This window comes from Thermobia domestica, chromosome 14 (assembly GCF_964235325.1).
Source record: "Thermobia domestica chromosome 14, izTheDome1.hap1.1, whole genome shotgun sequence".
Lineage (NCBI taxonomy): Eukaryota > Metazoa > Arthropoda > Insecta > Zygentoma > Lepismatidae > Thermobia > Thermobia domestica.
Window position 1 is genome coordinate 168,401,906 of NC_137467.1, and position 18,476 is coordinate 168,420,381.

Consider the following 18,476-nt stretch of genomic DNA (forward strand, 5'->3'; position numbering starts at 1 on the left):
CTTTTTTAAAGTTAGAACAATCAAACTTTAAGGAAAACTTATAATGACATTGATGAAATATTTGAGAGAAAATATTTCTTTATTAAACTAAGACTAGAGATACTTTTCCCTGATCCTAAATGGTCAAAGACTGAATAGGTTAAACACAAGAAAACAAATAGTATTAAATTACATGTTTAATATAGCTATCACATTTATGAATAGGGTCTACGAGAGGGATCCAGAAAAACCGGACTTTTGTTCTAAAAAATTAATTTGTTAAGTTTTTTTTAACAAAATACTTTCAGTCTCCTTCAAAGTAATCTCTATTAGATACGATCCAATTCTCCAGTCTTCCTTCTCACTGTTTGAAGCATCTCTGGAACTCTTCAACTTTGATATCGTCCAGTGCCCTCTACTAAGCTCTTTTTACACCTTCCACATCATTAAAACGCCTCTCTTTTAGATTTTTTCATTCTCGAGAATAGAAAAAAGTTTCACGGGGTAGGCGTGTCAAATACAGAGGATAGGGAACGATAGCTTACTCGAAGGAGCTCAAATATCCAGATCCTGTGTGAGCAGGCAAAGAACAAACTTAGCGGCAACGCATCTCTTTTGTTAATCCTCATTGAAAATCCGCTGGTACGAGCTCCAACTCACTCTTGTCTGTTCTGATATTTCGTCGATAGTGAAACAATGATCCTTGTTGATTTTTTAGCAGATTTTTCACTGTTTTCGTTGTTTTGAAATGATGAAGAACGCCCAAAACGTGTATGATCTTTAACGTTGATCTCATCATGTTTAAACCACTCAAACCACTCGAAAACTTGTGTGCGTTCATAGCATCCTTCTTGAAAGCCTGTTAAAGCATTTGGTAAGCTTCCGTTCCAAGCAAGAAGTACATTTTCTAACATAGTTTTTGTACCTTTAAATCTCTCATAGCGATTTCGCAGACGGCAAACGAAAACAGTTGAAAAAAAATAACACTACAATTAAATATCAACCTCCTATGCATACGCCGCTTGGGCAACTGATTTGAGAAGGTCTCTACTAGACCTACCTAGCGGAAGAGCTTTCTACTATGCCTAGGAACGGCCGCGAGCTTTCAGTCCGTTTTTTGGGTCCCTCCTCGTATATGCATTCAGTGCAGGCGCGCACGAAAATACTAATAGTTTTGGGAGGGGTCCAACAATAGAATACACTCCGTTTATGTAGTACTGAATCATAGTTATTATACAATCAAAAAGTTACTGTTATGTGCTGAAAAATAACAAAACTACAATGTTTTTTTTTAAAGAACAAGTATAAAATCAAATCTTTAGACTACATCGATCATTTTTCTGCTAAACAAGCATAGTTTTATTAAGAAAGTGTATAAATATAGGAAGAGCCACGAAGTTTTCGGGAATCCGGATTCGGTGGACCCTCAGTTGGGTGGCGTCCTAATTTAGTGCTGCTCCCAGTTGAACAGCCCTTTTGATTACTTTTGATAGTTTATTAGGAGTGGTATGAACAGCGACTTCTATTGTAGATAAGAAAAAGAATATTAAAAATTTTCATAGTAAACTAATACCATATCTCTCCACGAGGAGTCCTTACTAAATTAAGATACTTGGTTACTCTATACTTCTGCCCTTAACTAACCATCTGAGAATAATAACCTCAACTTCGGTATAATTCTCATATCAATCGGTGTCAATAACTACATACCAGATTTCAAGTCCTAAAAATTTCATACTAATAACCTTAGACTAGTAGCTGTTCATAAATTTCAAAGTGATAGGATGATATGTTAGGTCAACATCCTCAAATTTGAATTTTGGCATATTTTTACCTATGAAGGGACGCAGGTTAGGTCATTCAAATTTATCAGAGTCCTAGAGAACATTTACCAATATATATATATATATATATATATATATATATATATATATATATATATATATATATATATATATATATATATATATATATCACTTCCAAAATGTAAGAGATGTGCTAATGTATCCATCCCAAATTTAACACATTCAGCCCCAGGCCTACATGAGTAAAGTTTACCTCGAGACCAAAACACAGTTTATCCTGGGACCCGCATAAAAATGTGAAAAAACGTGTCACAGGGCTGCCACCAGTTGAAATTTTCATAACCGAAGTCAACATTTCCTTTCCCAGGAACCAAACCTTCCAATTGAACCATTTAGTCAAATGAAAACTGTGAGTCTAGCAGACACAAGGGCTCTAGAACACAACCAATATGTGTGAGGAAAAAAGATACAGGTGGTCCACCTGTAAAACCTTACTGCGTGAATCAAATTGATACACATGGGACTGAACGTGTTAAAAGAAAAGTATTAATGTACCCAATTCTTATAAACGAGAATTGATCCTTGCACTTACCTATTAAGCATACAATACACTAAAGCTTCATCAAATTATATAAAGTAGGTCAAAAACCTCCAAATTTTCAATTTTTTTACTTTTTTTTTTTTTTTTTTTTTTTTTTTACCCATTAAAGGGAACAAGCAATACCTAATCAACTGTACAAAAATATATATTCGAGTTCTAGAGAAACCAAATTTTGTTCTATCACAATTTAAGTCCCAGAAAACGTTTACAATTTTTTTTTCGACAATTTCCAAAATTAAGGGATGGTCCTATGTACATCTTCCAGATTTTAAAAAAGGCATCAAAGCATGGAAAGAGAATGGACACCTATATCAAACCACATAATCATATAACGTATTAAAGGCTCGTCAAAGAACATAAATTAGGTCAACAGACCACATTGCGAACGCGTGGCAATAGTAATATTAGGAATTTTTTTTACCCACAGAAATAAATAAGCAGGACCACCCAAATTTACAGTGATATTATATATATATATATATATATATATATATATATATATATATATATATATATATTTGAGTCCTAGAGAATATTTTGGCATAATAATATAAGGCGACCAAATTGTTTATCAATGCATGAGCACATTCAAACAATGCATATCACTTATTTCAGAAAAGGGGTATTTCCAAATGTGAAATAATTGTTACCTTGTTATTGGTGGTTATTTTGGCAAAATAATTGAAATAGTCACTCATAATTTTTTTATTCTTTAGTAATAATGATAATAATAATAATAACAATAACACTCACGATGGCACGAATTAATAGTTTGCAATTGTTTGTCAAAACTGTTTGCAATTGTTTCTCAATCGGATCCTTCAGATGAGTACCACTGTTATTATTATTATTATTATTATTATTATTATTATTATTATTATTATTATTAGTAGTAGTAGTAGTAGTAGTAGTAGTAGTAGTAGAAGTAGTAGTAGTAGTAGTAGTAGTAGTAGTAGTAGTAGTAGTAGTAGTAGTAGTAGTAGTAGAGTAGGAAATATTTTGTTTCACTATAAGTTTAGCTACAATGAAGAGTAGTTTGGAAACAGTGATGCCAACCCATGGAAAAATCCCATTTTTTAAATATTTTAAATATTAATTTTTCGAATAGGGATAAAGGGAATTTTCGTCAAAATTGGCAGCATATATGGGAGTTTGTATACAGAAGCCAACAAAATTTTGTAAATGAGCAGGAAGTAGGCTAAGTAAGCTTGATTAGAAGTGAAACCAGCGCTAACCAGTCAAATTTCGTAAGTAAATTACCAAACGACATACAGCCAATTTCTAAAACGTCCAACGAAATCATTAGAGAATGAAGTTTGTCTAGTTTTACTATAGTCAGTAGAAGATTATGGTACAAAAGCGTGAAGTTCTGATAACAAAATATACTTGTTTTCATCAACAATTTCAATAGTCTCACTTTTAACCAAGGAAAATACTTATTAGGAAGTTAGAAAATCGGAATTTACGAATAATTCACTCAAATATTGAAGAAAGCAAGTAGCATACATTAGTTTCAATTTCCATATCTTGAACATTTTGAATTAGTGCCGGTTATATAGCGCGTGGGAAATTTAAGAGCGAAATGGGAATTTTTTGCCTTTCAAGATGGGATTTTATAAGGTTCCAGATTGGCATCACTGTTCGAGAATGACATATTTCTAGTTGTCAATATAGAAAACACATGTGCTTAATAATTTCCTCGGTATTTCGGGATGTGTTGTATATAGTGTACGTCAATCTAAATAACAAATAATATAATATAATATAATATAATATAATATAATATAATATAATATAATATAATATAATATAATATAATATAATATAATATAATATAATGAGTTTGTTTTATTATTATTATTATCATTATTATTTTCAGTATCAAGTATTCTGAAGTTCTTTTTTCCGGCGATTCAGCGAGATACGTGCGTACAGAATCGCTAAGCAGTCCTACTTCAAACAGTGAAACTGCAGAGCTTATGAGCACAGATATGACCTCTACGTCGACATCTGAATCAGGTAAGATTAACATTATAAAATATCTTCTTGTGCACAGATGAAGTATATACGTGCACTAGAAGTAACAGTTAATAATAAATTGAAATTTCATTGTGGTTTGCTGTGTTTATTTCACATCTTGCGATTTTACACTGAGATAAACGCCAGTGTAATTTATTAGTGTATATACCACGGAAACTCGCACGAGATCATCATTTCTTTATATCGGAATTCTACTTTTTTGGGAGTCGAGGGGCTTAAATTGCGTGCATATGCATGTTCGGAACCAGGATAGTAATAATGGTAAAGTTATAAATTTACCCCGCGCCATCTTTGCTCTTTAGCCCATTGGATTATATAGGGTGTCCCACATAAAACCGGTACGCCTCACGTACCGGTTAATCATCTCTAGTTAAATTGCTTGTGGGGTGACAATACTGTCTCGAAAGATGCCTACACTGAATTTTATCGGAAAGTTGAGTATTTCCGTCCACACATCCAACTAAAGTATCGCCCACATCAGCAACGTATTCGCTGAAGACAGACTTGTCACTAGAGGCTTTTGGGTCCCAAGTCCCCGGACTTAACATCGTGTGATTTTTATTTATGGGGCACACTGAAAAGCAAAGTGTATGCTGACAATCCTCACACAATAGACGATCTTAAATGGAACATTACTAAGGAAATTAACAACATCACGCCTGTAGAATTACAGCGTGTTGCTGGTAAAGTCATCAAACGAGGTCAGCGATGCCTGGATGTCAAAGGCCACCACGTCCAGCATCTCTTATAGGCATGTAACTGTTTAACATTACTGTTATCTATTCATTGTTGCTGTTAAGTGTTACTTGAATCTCGTGTTTGAAGCGTACCGGTTTTATGTGGGACACCCTGTATTACGTGAAGTTATTTTTCTGTTTTCTTTAGGACAAACTGGAATTTTTGGTTCAATTTTACGGGGTTTCTCCTTCAAATCCATGTAAATGTTTCTTACTTTATGAAATTGGGAGATGATTTCTACAACTTAAAACAAGTAAAAAGGCCCAAATGATCGTTGGTCGAAATTGGTGGCGTTTTCGAGCAGGAGCCGTGGGAAATATCACCTTACATCTTTTTCTAAGTGTAATATTTTCAGAACGAATAGAGACATTGACGTCGGGTCAAAAGGAATGTACAGAAAGTCATACCCAACGAAAATGATGTCCGAATAGAATAGAGCAGTGGAAACTGTGCAAGGGAACTCTCCACAGAAAGAAGGGGATCCATAAAATCAGATGTGGTAGGAGCAGTGAAAATTTAAAAATACGTACGTAAAATGACGTTGTTACGTTTGACATGCGTATGCAATGATCAATAGGGATTCCACAGTACAGTGTCGGGGAGCAATTCAAACAATAGGTCACAATACGAAAGAGCTCGTTTGTTGGATCGACGGTAGTGCAAGAAGGAGAATAGTCTCCACTCTTGTTACGACAGCCATGTCCCAAAACAAAGACAAAATGGCGGAAAGAGGGAATATTTTGTTGTTTGAAGTCGACTTTATGCACGTGTTATGCTCATGAGGACTACGCCTACCTTTACAGAAGGATCCAAAACAGTATTTCTCTGCCGAGAATCAAACCCGGGTGCTCTTGATTACAATGCGGCAATGCTATAAATTGCGCTACCAGAATGGCACAAAATGGCGGAAAGGGAAGAGAAACTGCACAGATCATAGCAAGAAGGCACATGATGATCGGAGATAGGATTATGTGTATTTCCGTTACCTTGTTAGAGAGTGTAGGCAGTGTAGTTGAACAACGCACTGTCTTCTGACTCTCTGGGTACCGCAGCCTATTTGCTGGACACATACTAACTTTGTGATGTTAGTACATCCCTATGTTGTATTGCTGATGTGAGTTTCCCACCAGAGGTCAAAACGGATATTTCAATCACTTCAACCTAATAGCTTTAACGAGGAAACGGTTGTAAGCTATATAATCGTTCTAGGCTGTAACCTACATAAAGAGTGTAGGCTGTAGAGATGCAAGGGCTCGGAAAAAAACCGGCTTTTTTGGAAAAAAACTCGGTTTTTTCTGCTTTGCTTTTTTGCTTGGGAAATTTTGGGCTTTTTTCAAAATTCTGCTTTAAATCGATAAAGCTGACTTTGTTTCGCTTCTCTATAACACAGAAAGTCATTCAATTAGTGGTTGATGCCGATAATAATATAAAACCTCGAAAGTAAACCATGAATTTCGAAAAGATATTTTAAACAATTTTACTTCAACATTTTTACATTATGAATTCCAAAGGATTAACCAATGTATATAATAAACACATTTTAACCTCCTATATACAAAAGTAAGCAGAGTTGGCAAGAACCATGGTTGTTTCTGAAAATGCCAAAAACCCGTTTTGGGGGGGCAGTTTAAACCAGGCTTTTTGGGGGTTTAAACCAGGTTTTTTGATTTAGATATTTTGCTTTATGTATTTGTATTACATATTCACAGAAATAAGTTTGTTTCGCCTTGGTGTTATTATTCAATAACGGGGTTATGCTGGAAGAGGTCCCATAAGCTTAAAGAAGTCCGGTCAGTAAATTTCTTAAATTGAGAAACTCCCGCCCTAGCCATCGGGAAAATCCCGTCATTCTTTTAAATGTAAAACAATAACGGGAAAATCCTGTAAAATTTAATTTGCATGTAAAATTTAAAGGTCAACGTATTATAATCAGTACGCTAAAACTGAGTGACACACAATCATAGTCAACGTCTTGCGAATAAAATCAGAAAAATAAACACACTGCTGAACAAGACTGCACTTATTTAATGTAAAAACACATTTACACGTGACGTTTCGATCTTCTATCCAAGATCCTCATCAGACGTACACTCACGTCTGATGAGGATCTTGGATAGAAGATCGAAACGTCAGTTGTAAATGTGTTTTTATATTAAATAAGTGCAGTCTTGTTCAGCAGTGTGTTTATTTTTCTAAAACTGAGGTATTAAATTACAAATTTAGTATGTAGGTATCATTGAAAGTCCAATCCAAGCTAATGTTGGAAGCTAAGTAGGCAATCGATAAATTTTACCAATTTTAATCAATATATTTAAGCAACCTTTGCTTCTTTATAAAACAACAGGCATGCAGAAATATATAATTTGGTTTCGTTTTGTATGTTTAGGCTTAACATCCTTACGTAATACCGAGGTTATCAAGGAGAAGACTTTCGCTTAAAGTGACATCCGAAAGAGTACTTGGTTTACACATGAAAGAAGGGTTGTGGTTCGACCGAGAATTGAACATGGGACACCTTGATTAAAAGGTAAAAAGGAAATAAGACTAATGCAGATGGTTTGACATGTGAAACGTCACTATGAAGTTCACACGATTCGCATTTTTGTTCTTTTAATTTTTTTAGTTTAAACCAGTTATTAAAAAAAAAAAAAAACAGCTGGTGTAAACGAGCCAACCCTAAGAGTAAAAACTTCTTTCAAAAAATACACAAATAACTAGCAAAATTGTATGTAGTATTTTTACTTCAAAATATTCCATACCCTCTTTTTGAAACAAAATAAAATTAAAATAAAACATAAGAGAAATACTTAGATTTGTATGATACAATTAAAGGCTGCACATGGTTCTGTATATTCTTGAAATTCTACAGTCAAGTTTTTTATAACCACAATTAAGGGCGCCCATCAGGGGGGTTAAGGGAGCGCTTGCCCCCCCTAGAGGAAAATATACTTCAGAATATTGAAAATCCAATAGGATTTTTACATTAGTTACAGCAAAATTTGAAACTATTTTTGAAACGTCGCTTATACTTCCCCTCCTTGGAAACCACAACATGGGCGCCCTTGACCACCATCACGGTTTACCCAGTCCTCAAGTTTTCTGAATTTTTAACAAGAGGGATTCAACATATCATTACGGAACAAAAAAAAAAAAAAAAAAGACTACGGAATATATTTAAGTTAAGCTAAATACAACTGCACAACAAACGTGACTGAGTGGTTGGCTTTTGCGCTTCTATCGGGAAGTCCAGGATTCAACCCAGCATTCGACCATTCTGACAAAGCCTTCCTTCATTCCATCTGAGAATGTAGAAATAGTGCGTGTACTGGCCGACTAGGAGTGTAGGAGTTGGCCGACTTCCTTTCTTATTGTTTTTAAATCGTTATTATTAGGGTAAAGGTACCGAATATGGAATACTTTTTGTTTCTTCTTTATTTCTCAGAAACGTGTATTCCAGAATAAAAAATATTATACATCATAATACTTGTGGCACCTTTGTAAAACAAAATACAAGTATGAAAGTTTGTTCCACATTATTGATTTTTTACAATATTACGAAATTGAAAGAAACTCAATTTCCCATATTAGGCACACCCCGCTCCTAATATGGAACACTACCTGTTCTTAAAATGGAATACTAGAACAAAATATGCGCGTCTGCCTACAATGCGACATTTGAATAATTCGAGCATGGACAATGCATTCGAGCAATTTATTTGCTTATTTAAGAAATACATTTATTTATTAGGTCAAGGAAAGGAGCAAAGGTAGTGTTCGAGCCTCTAACAGCGAGATCACATCGGCCCTTAAGATAAGTCTACAAATTGGAAAGGTCTCTGAAAAAGAACCATCCCGCCATACACCTGAAAGGACTGAAGAAAACCAGAAAAATTTCACTCAGGATGGGTGGTCTGAGCAGGGATCGTGCCCATGCTCGAATTATCCAAATGTTGCTTGTAGGTATTATAGCCTATATATCATATTTGGTAGGTCTATAAGACAAGTACACAAAAAGTTACATAACATTCTTAAGATAATTAAAATATAAAACAGCAGAAATACCAGAATTTTACGTAGTACAAAGATAATTATCGAACTTCACTTGAATTATTCATTATTAGGTCTATGTTTGTAAATTGCTGTAATAGGCTATAATATCTACTTATTTTAACTTTTGGAGTAGCTATAATATCTTTTAACTTGGAATAAGCATGTTTACTAGCTACAACCAATAATAAAAATAATAGAACGAAACATTCGGGGAATCAAACTACGTGCGACAAATAAAGTATTAAAAAAACATAAAAAAAGTTAAAACATACTGGATTAGCGTGTCTTAGGGCGTCTAAATTTTGATTCAAGTTTTACTTTGCAGAACAATGGCCACAAACATATTTTTCTCCACCTTTCACGGGAGACATGTCGTGGGATTACCTTTTACAAACTGGGCATTTTAACCAATCTCCCTCTCCTGCATTGAGCGATTACAATTTACCACAATGTCCGCTTTCCTCATCATCGTCAACATCATCAGTAGGATCACTTAAACTGTCCCTACTTTCGTTCAAGTTTCTCACTGACTCTCCGGATTAACTATCCAATTTGTAGTAGAATGAATTCCTTTTCTTTGGCTGTTTCGATTGGATTTTGTTGGGTGGGGCTTAGAAAGCTAAACATCTTTTTAATTACTTGCAATGATAAGGTAAAGGTCCGTTGTGATGAAGTAGAGGCAGCTTCTAAATCGTTTTGCTGCTGAGTACTCGTAAGTACTTTTGCCCACCTTGCTTTCGACTACGTGTGCTGCGATGCTGCGGCTGTAGTTGTGGTAGCGGACTCACTACTTCAATCGGTACTGTCGTGCTGTACTCTTCACGTAACACTGTATACGACACGGCAGTTGAGACATTTAAACAAATAATTAATCTGTGAAAGTTTTATTCAAATTGGTTCAGGAGTTATCGCGAGACACAGACACACACAAACATATACCCATATACAGGGTGTCCATAAAGTCTGGGCAAATAGGGAATTCTAGTAACTTGCTTTTATTTTTCCAGATTGAATGATGACTGACTAAAAAAGAACGAATCGAGTCGGTACTCTTAAGTGGACGAAAAGGATGATCGTATCGCAAAATTGCGCAAGAATTTAACCTTCGACATCTTCATTGTCAACCTATTTGTTTTACTGCCGTCGGGAAATTAATCACCAAGATTAAAGAAACAGGCAGTATTTGGACAAACTCCGTTCTGTGCTAGGACCTTTCTTCTTTGATGAACATATAACTAGTGAAACTTTTCTAAACATGCGTCAAATTGAGCGTTTGAGTGAGGGACTTCCAGACTGGTTTCAGCAGGATGGGGTCTCTGCCCATTTTGCTGCAACTTAGAGATTGGTTGAATGACAATTCCCCTCACTGGATTGAGAGAAGAGATCATGTGAAGTGGTCTCCTCGTTCGCCAGACCTTTATCGACTTGTTTTCTTTTTCTGAGATATGCTGAAAGAGAAAGTTTATTCGATGAAGATTGGAAATTTAAATCACTTGACAGAACGCATTACCAGTCGGTGTGCTGAAATCAACGGCAATTCAGACCTATTCCATCGAGTTCACAGTAATCTTGCAAAGCACATCAAATTATGCATTAAACAGCACGGAAATAATATAGAAAATATTATTCATTAACATTAAATTGACTAAATTGTGCTTTTCCCCATGTATCAAGACTTTATGGACACTCTGTAGACAGACAATACAAATGCCAAACGTTTCAACTAGGAGACTTCCCTGATGCTCTGTCTAAAAAAATGTCAGGTCTATTATAACTTACAATTCAGTTATTCTTCATCACTTCTAGTTCACATACATATGAACCTATTTAGGAATATTCCACATTAGGATCCTGCTGGTATTCCATATTAGGAAAATCGCCATTTTGGATAGTTATCTTCCTACACACGCTTACGTGATTCTCTGTGTACTGAATCTTTATGCCCTTATGTTACACTATATATGTAATCTAAATATCACAAACTCAACAATAATATATGATTCTTTGCGTATATTCAGCAGCCTGGAAATGTTCGTCCGAAAAATTCAAGTTCTTCAAAAAACTATTCTGCAACAAAAGGAAATGTTATGTTATCGTTCGGCAGCAAACCACTCATGCGCAGACTGAGGGTGTCACTGTGTACAAGTTTACGTAAAGTCTATTCGGTGGCAGCACATAGCAGACAAAATAGACTGGTATTTCATATTAGGAATGTATTCCATATATGGCGCACCCACCCTACTAATTACCAGCAGTGACGGTTTTGCGAAGATTAGAGGATCGGTCTTTCGGACTGAAGCCTGTTCTCCAAAGTTGTGGAATGTCTAAAACGAACGAAATATCTATTAGTTATGCCTTTACTCATAAACTTTGAGCTCCCGTCAAATAAAAATTACGAATATTTGGAAAAACTAAACATTAGTAGTAAGAAAACCCCTCCCAAAACACTTTTTTAAATTCGCCACTGATTCTCAGTATAAAATGATCTTCAAGGTTGTATCCGGAAGATTATTGCTAAACATATAAACGAAACGAAATATTAGTTATGCCTGTACTCATAAACTTCAAGCACCTCCCAAATAAAATTAGGACTTTTCAGAAAACGAAACAATCAGAGAAACCCCTCCCAAAGTACTTTTCTAAATCCGCTATTGATTATTTGTATAAATTGGTATTCAAGGTTGTATCTGGAAAATTATTGCTAAATCATTGCACAACTACAGTATAACAGAAATGTGGAAATACGGTTTGACGGACATATTGAAAAACGTATGCTTTGACGGATATAGAGAAAAACGTAAGTTTAACTTTCGTGCTAGAAGCTGGAGTACTAAGCTCTTAGAAATGAAACACGGATGACAAACTAAAATGATCTAGAGAAGGAAAAAAATGTCGATAACTCAAAAGTTAAAATAAAGTTAAATAACCTGTAAAATTGCCCTCAAATACTACATTCTTCATGTTAGCTTTAATTCGTAAAATATGTGCTCCATCCATCTTGATGGTGAATTACAGAGTTAAATATGGCATTCAGGTCGTGGAAATCTTATCTAACTATAGAATATACTATCAGAAAGCTATCTGGATAGAAAAATCATGAAAATGAAAAAAGCCAAAATTTCCAAAATTCTCGTTTTTTTTTCCAAAAAAGCCGGCTTTTTATGTGAAAAAAACCATCGATTCAAAAAAGCCGGCTTTTTTTGCATCTCTAGTAGGCTGTAACCTATATACTCAGATATAAGCTTCCCAGTTCCATAAAACTAGCTTTAGCAACCATCAAAACTTATTTCGATAATTACTGCAAGAAATTAAACTATTTTAGATCCTTTATAACTTTATATTTCCTTAATACTTATAATTTCTTCGTCGTATATCTCAAAAAAGGCATCTATAATTGATGGCGTCCCTGCTTACTATATTTTAAGAGCATAAATGTATATGTATGGCCACTAAAATTAACATCATAAATGTGCAGATCTGACTACCAAAAAATGGTATCGTAACAAACCAGACCATTGTCCTTAACAACACATGCATATTATCATTGCATAAAATGGCTCTCGAACTACTGGTAATTGCTAATTTATTAGTTCACTATATAACATAACTCCTTGATCGTAAAACACCATGTTCTTTTACGTTAAGTCCACTTACTTATTGAATGGCCCTCCTATAATTTCACATATTACCCCTTTTTCATTTATATATTGCAATTACTTTTCATTTCATCTTTTATTCATATTTAAAATTCAATTTAAGGCACATGAATAAATAGTATCGATAAATTTTAATAAAACTTCGTACATTATAATATTTTTAGTTATTTGAAAAATTACACTATTTCCTGCATGAGCCGATCAAAGTTAATATGCAACTCAATGAAAAAATATAATGCTTAGGCTAGTTCATATTCTTGTTCGAGTGCAAAGAATATAAAAAACTTGAACTTCACAAACAAGTCAATGCTAATCATAAACATCAATTAAAGTAAACTAAATAAAATTAACATTGTAATTAATATTAATAGTAAAACTGATCATTCTGCATTTCGCCGCACGCACATGCGTCAAGATGTGTAAGGTGCGTAAATAATTCTTTACATTTGAAAATTCATCGAGTGAAAAAAATATTTTAATTACAATTAATTGAATGTGTCAGAAGTCATATTATCAAGATTAAATATACATGAAATATTTTGGGATACTAAGTTTTAACAATACCTAACCACATTGATTTGGTATTCTGAGTAGGACTATATAGCTTGGTTGGGGCCGCGGTGGCTCAGTGGTAGAGCGTTCACCTCTGGTGCTTGGGGTCCCGGGTTCGATCCCAGCCCCCGCCAAATGAACTTTGTGGTGAACAAACACCGTGTGCGTAGGTTTTCTCGGGGTTCTCCCGTTTCCTCCCACTTTCTTCATTCCACTATTTCATTCATCACTCATGATCACCGTCTCCTTTAGCCTAACCGGCATAACTTTGGGACGTAAAACTCAAAGATTTCATATATAGCTTGGTTCTAAAAGTTGTTGTACTAACTTTATAGTATCAGTTCCATTGTGTATGTTGGTTGAAGTATTTTACTTTATACTTATCGTACATCGAAATCATTATCACTTAAACAAGTATCCTTTACATGATCATATAACGTCCAATATTATTTACGAACTGAAATATATTGTCGTGTAAATACGACACAGTCTAGAAAATCATAGGAAAAGTTTCATTTTTAGAAAAGTTAACTAAAGAATTCAAAGTATTATTGTAAAAGTATATACAGGGTGATTTTTTAAAACTCACGGATTTCATTTGGGTCTAGAATTTCTAACTGAAGTCCTATTTTCATGCGGTTTGTGGCAAATGATCAAGGAAGGATGGGAAATTTATGGAACTATGTTTACTGATTTAAATTCATCCGGAGTAAAATCGGTCACGCCTCAAGAAAAGCAGCAAATATTCGCCAGTGTACCTTACAATTGGAATGGGATGTGGTGCGGTGTGGAGATTTGAGTTTTCTTCGTTATATGACAAGTTCGCCAGGGTCAATAAAGAATAGGAAACTGAGCCATTGTATTGGGAACTGAGCAGTACAGTTCTGTGCTGCTGTGTGAGTATGATAAGGACGCAATGAGAATAGTGTACTCTTTGGAGCAACATGACTTTATCGTTAAAAGTTTTTAGAGAAAAGAATCTGTTATTGCTACGCAAAGGCCATTTTGAAAACAAATTTGCCTCATCTTCTGCCCCAGATATAATATGGTCAGTAGTGAATAAATTGGAAGAGACAGGATCACTTTTGAGTGAAACAAGGAAGCATCGGACCCCGCATGCGGGTGTTGTTGATGTTAGTTATCGACTTCTTAGGTTGCACAAGAAATCTCTTCATTGTTTATTGCAAGAAACCGGCTATAGCTATTCAACATGTGATTTATGAGTGTTACCACTAACATTTAATTTGTATTCTCACTGACACTTAATTTGCATTCTGAAATTTCATTTCAAAAACCCAAAACCCCATTTCAGTTGTAAGGTACACTGGCGAATATTTGTTATTTTTCTTGAGGTGTGGTCGATAATAGTCCAGATGAATTTAAACCAATAATCATGGCCTCATAAATCTCCCATTCTTCCTTGATTATTTGCAATCTTACATGAACCGGTGCTTTTCCTTGGGGGTACGAACCGTACTCACACCTATTATGTGAAGTCTTTTAAATGCTATTTATCTAACTATTTTCATTTTTCAATTAATTTTTCAATTTAAATCTGGTTGAAAAATGGAATAAGATTATAATATGTTTAGCGGTAAGCACTCATCGTTGTCTGGTCTTAATTCAGAACATGGATAACAAGAATTTTAGGAATGACCCCCCCCCCCCTAAAAAACGAATCAAAATGTTGCAACCTTGGCCAATAATTAGTTTCTGGATCAGGGATCACAAAATTTTTGAACGGCCCTTAAATCGAGTTTTCGTATTTTTTACGGAATAAGCACAACATACTGAGTTTAGTGATAGTTTGGGTTTTGGCTACACTATATGTAGTTAGTTCTCCAGATATAAGTCCCACAACAAAATTTTTGATTGAAATATCTTGGATCTTGGATCTTGGATCAGGTGCCGCAAAATTTTTAAACGGTCCCTAAATCGAGTTTTCTTCTTCTTTTTTTTCTTCTTATTTTTACGGAATAAGCACATCATACTGAGTTAAGTGATAGTTTGGGTTTGGCTAAACTATATGAAGTTCGCCAGATATACGGCCTACAAGATTGAAATATAATGAATATTTTGATCCAAAATTAGATCAGGGGCAACAACATTTTTGAATGGGCCCTAAATCGACTTTTCGTTTTATTTTTAAACGGAATAAGCACATCATACTGAATTAACTGATAGATTGTGTTTCGTTACACTATATGTAGTTCTCTAGACATAAGGTCTACAAGAAAATTTTTGACTGAAATATATTGGATCTTTTGATCCAAAATGAGAAGAAATTACCCGAATATTTATCCTGTGGTGTTATGTAAGCCCTCACAGCTAATATGTAATGAGGGTTGCTTACAAGCCAGGCATTCTCAGAAACTGCGAGAAACGTTCATACATTTTCACTACCTGTAAATTTCCTTGTCCCGAACCGAAAATGAAAAAAGCTGCTTCGTACGCGCTTAGACCTGATAAAATGTGTCTATGCACAACTTTTGGTGGTTTTAGGTGACCTCTTTCAATGCGAAAAGCCGATGAGAGACACAGATAGACACATTACTTTATTATTATTATTATTATTATTATTATTATTATTATTATTATTATTATTATTATTATTATTATTATTATAATTATTGATTTATTTAAACGGTGATATGATTAATAGACGTAACCATATGCAAATTTCTTCCTCTTGTATATATTATAGTCTTCGCAGCTAATCACAACACATAAAATAACATATTCATGACTAGTTCCGACACCAATTTGTCTAGAAAAGTCACTGGTTGCAACATAGATGCAGCGTAAACAGGTCTGTAATATAGTGCATTATACAAGAATTGCTTTAGTAGACTTAAATCTGATTTAGACTACTCGCTGAGCAAAACCATACGTTTATTGTAAAAAGATGTTAACGTGTAACAGTTTGGCCAACTATTTACTTTGGCTTCATCAGATACTATGAATACACAGGTGGTGCAGATTTTATACAAGAGACATCGAAAAAATTTCCCTGATTCCTGATTGGCTACCATAGACTACAACAGTCAATCCCCTTTCACCAGAAACCAAAATATAAAACAGAAACAAAAATTCCTAATTTCCTTTCCCCCTCTGTTTGTACTATATACATTCATTTCTTATAACTAGGCCTAATCTAGTTTACAAAATAATCTTACAAATAACACTTAAATATGAATACTAAATAATTAAATTATTTAAGTAATAAATAAATAGATAATATAAATACATAAATACTATACAATAATACTAAATAGATAAATACTAAGTTTACAAAAATAAACTTGTACAATTAACTTATTTAATCTTTAAGGCTTCTTAATAATTTATCTCGCTACTCACCTATTTTAATTTATTTAGAATTCATATCTAAGAGTTGTTTGTAAAATTATTTTGTAAATTAGATTAGGACTAATTATAAGAAATGAATGTATATAGTACAAACAGAGGGGGAAAGGAAATTAGGGATTTTTGTTTCTGTTTTATATTTTGGTTTCTGGTGAAAGGGGATTGGCTGTTGTAGTCTATAGTAGCCAATCAGGAATCAGGGATTTTTTTTCGCTATCTCTTATATTAAATCTATCACTACCGGTGTGTTCATACTGTGTGATGAAGCCAAAGTAGATAGTTGGCGAAACTGTTACACGTTAATATATATCTATATATATATATATATATATATATATATATATATATATATATATATATATAGATATATATATATATATATATATATATAGATATATATATATATATATCATAAACGTATTGTTTGGCTCAGCGAGTAATTTAAATCAGATTTTCCTAAACAGAAACACATTATTTAGTCCAGGCATTTTAGGAAAAAGTTGAGAAAAAATTCTCATAAAGCTGAATTTTTTCAAACAATTTCCTTTGTTAATGTAATCAAAAGTCCCCTACTCTCCGACGCGTGCTTTCTCTCAAAATGGCGGACAAAGATGGCGGCCATGAAATTTCAACTTGACGGCTTTGGGCAACAATAACTTTCTTCTTTGTGACATTTTGGATACGTATCAAGTATATATGCATACAGAAAACACTGAAATTAAAGTTTTGTGATAATTATCCTATCAAACTTCATTTTCAGTAGGTTTAAATTTGTTATACGTATAAAAAGTCAAACCAAATATCACTTTTTTTTTCTTTGGTGGCAATTATATTAGAAGACAAATTAGAAATGAGGAAAATTGTTTGAATAAAAGTTGAAGATAATTTTATGAGCTTTAAAATGAGGTATTTACTTTGTCTTTATATAACTTGATGTAGATTCTATATAAGATTTATTATATACCTTATTATGTAGATATCTTATGTATACATGATGAAGAAACGAAAAAGTTTTCTATATCTTCAATTTCGTTTTCAAATTCATAAACAATTTCTGTATTTTCACACTCAAGCCCGAGACAGTTTTTACACATTTGCAGACCAGCAGAACGACATACACACTTAGTTGATCAGCTGTTGTTTGCAGTAATCTTTCAAGTACATCTAACCAAAGTAATAAGTTCATGTGGTGCAGCTTATAGATCAGTTGGAATGGGACGTAAATGCCAGAGTCCATACGATTTCCTAGCCACTGCTGTAGTAGACCCTCAGCAAGTGTTGGCAAGGAGCAGCCTCTGTTGGAGGTAGCGTTGGTAGCTGAAAATTCGCTGAAACGAATTGCCGAGACACTAGTTCTGAAATGAGAACACAACGAAGTTTGTTTAGCTCGTCGCAGTAATTTCCTCCATATAAACTTACAAGAAACTTGTCCCCAACTTTGATTATGGTTTCAGATTGTGTGTTGGGTTCATTGAAATCTTTTACCAATTTCAAAAGTTCAGAGTTCTTCTGAAGTAATTTAATTGGACTTTGCTTTCTTGTACAAAGCTGACGTTGCATCACAGCCTGCCATGGCCTGAAGGAAAAGAATGCTGTTCTTCAGTGTCCCAAGTTTATTCCGAATCGCTGAAACATCAAAACATTTATTTGGTCTGTAGCTGAAACTTGGCATAAAGAAGACAATTGGAG

The 18,476-nt window shown here is 34.1% G+C and overlaps 1 protein-coding gene across 1 annotated transcript in view; it reads left to right on the plus strand.

Annotated features, from left to right (window-relative positions):
* The window catches only part of LOC145670458 (platelet-derived growth factor receptor alpha-like), a 184,311-nt gene that overhangs the window by 120,507 nt on the left and 45,328 nt on the right, over positions 1-18,476 (plus strand). Inside the window, exon 15 of the mRNA XM_081739165.1 lies at positions 4,265-4,404. Within this exon, the coding sequence (XP_081595291.1) occupies positions 4,265-4,404 (140 nt within the window). The remainder of the gene's footprint in view (positions 1-4,264; positions 4,405-18,476) is intronic.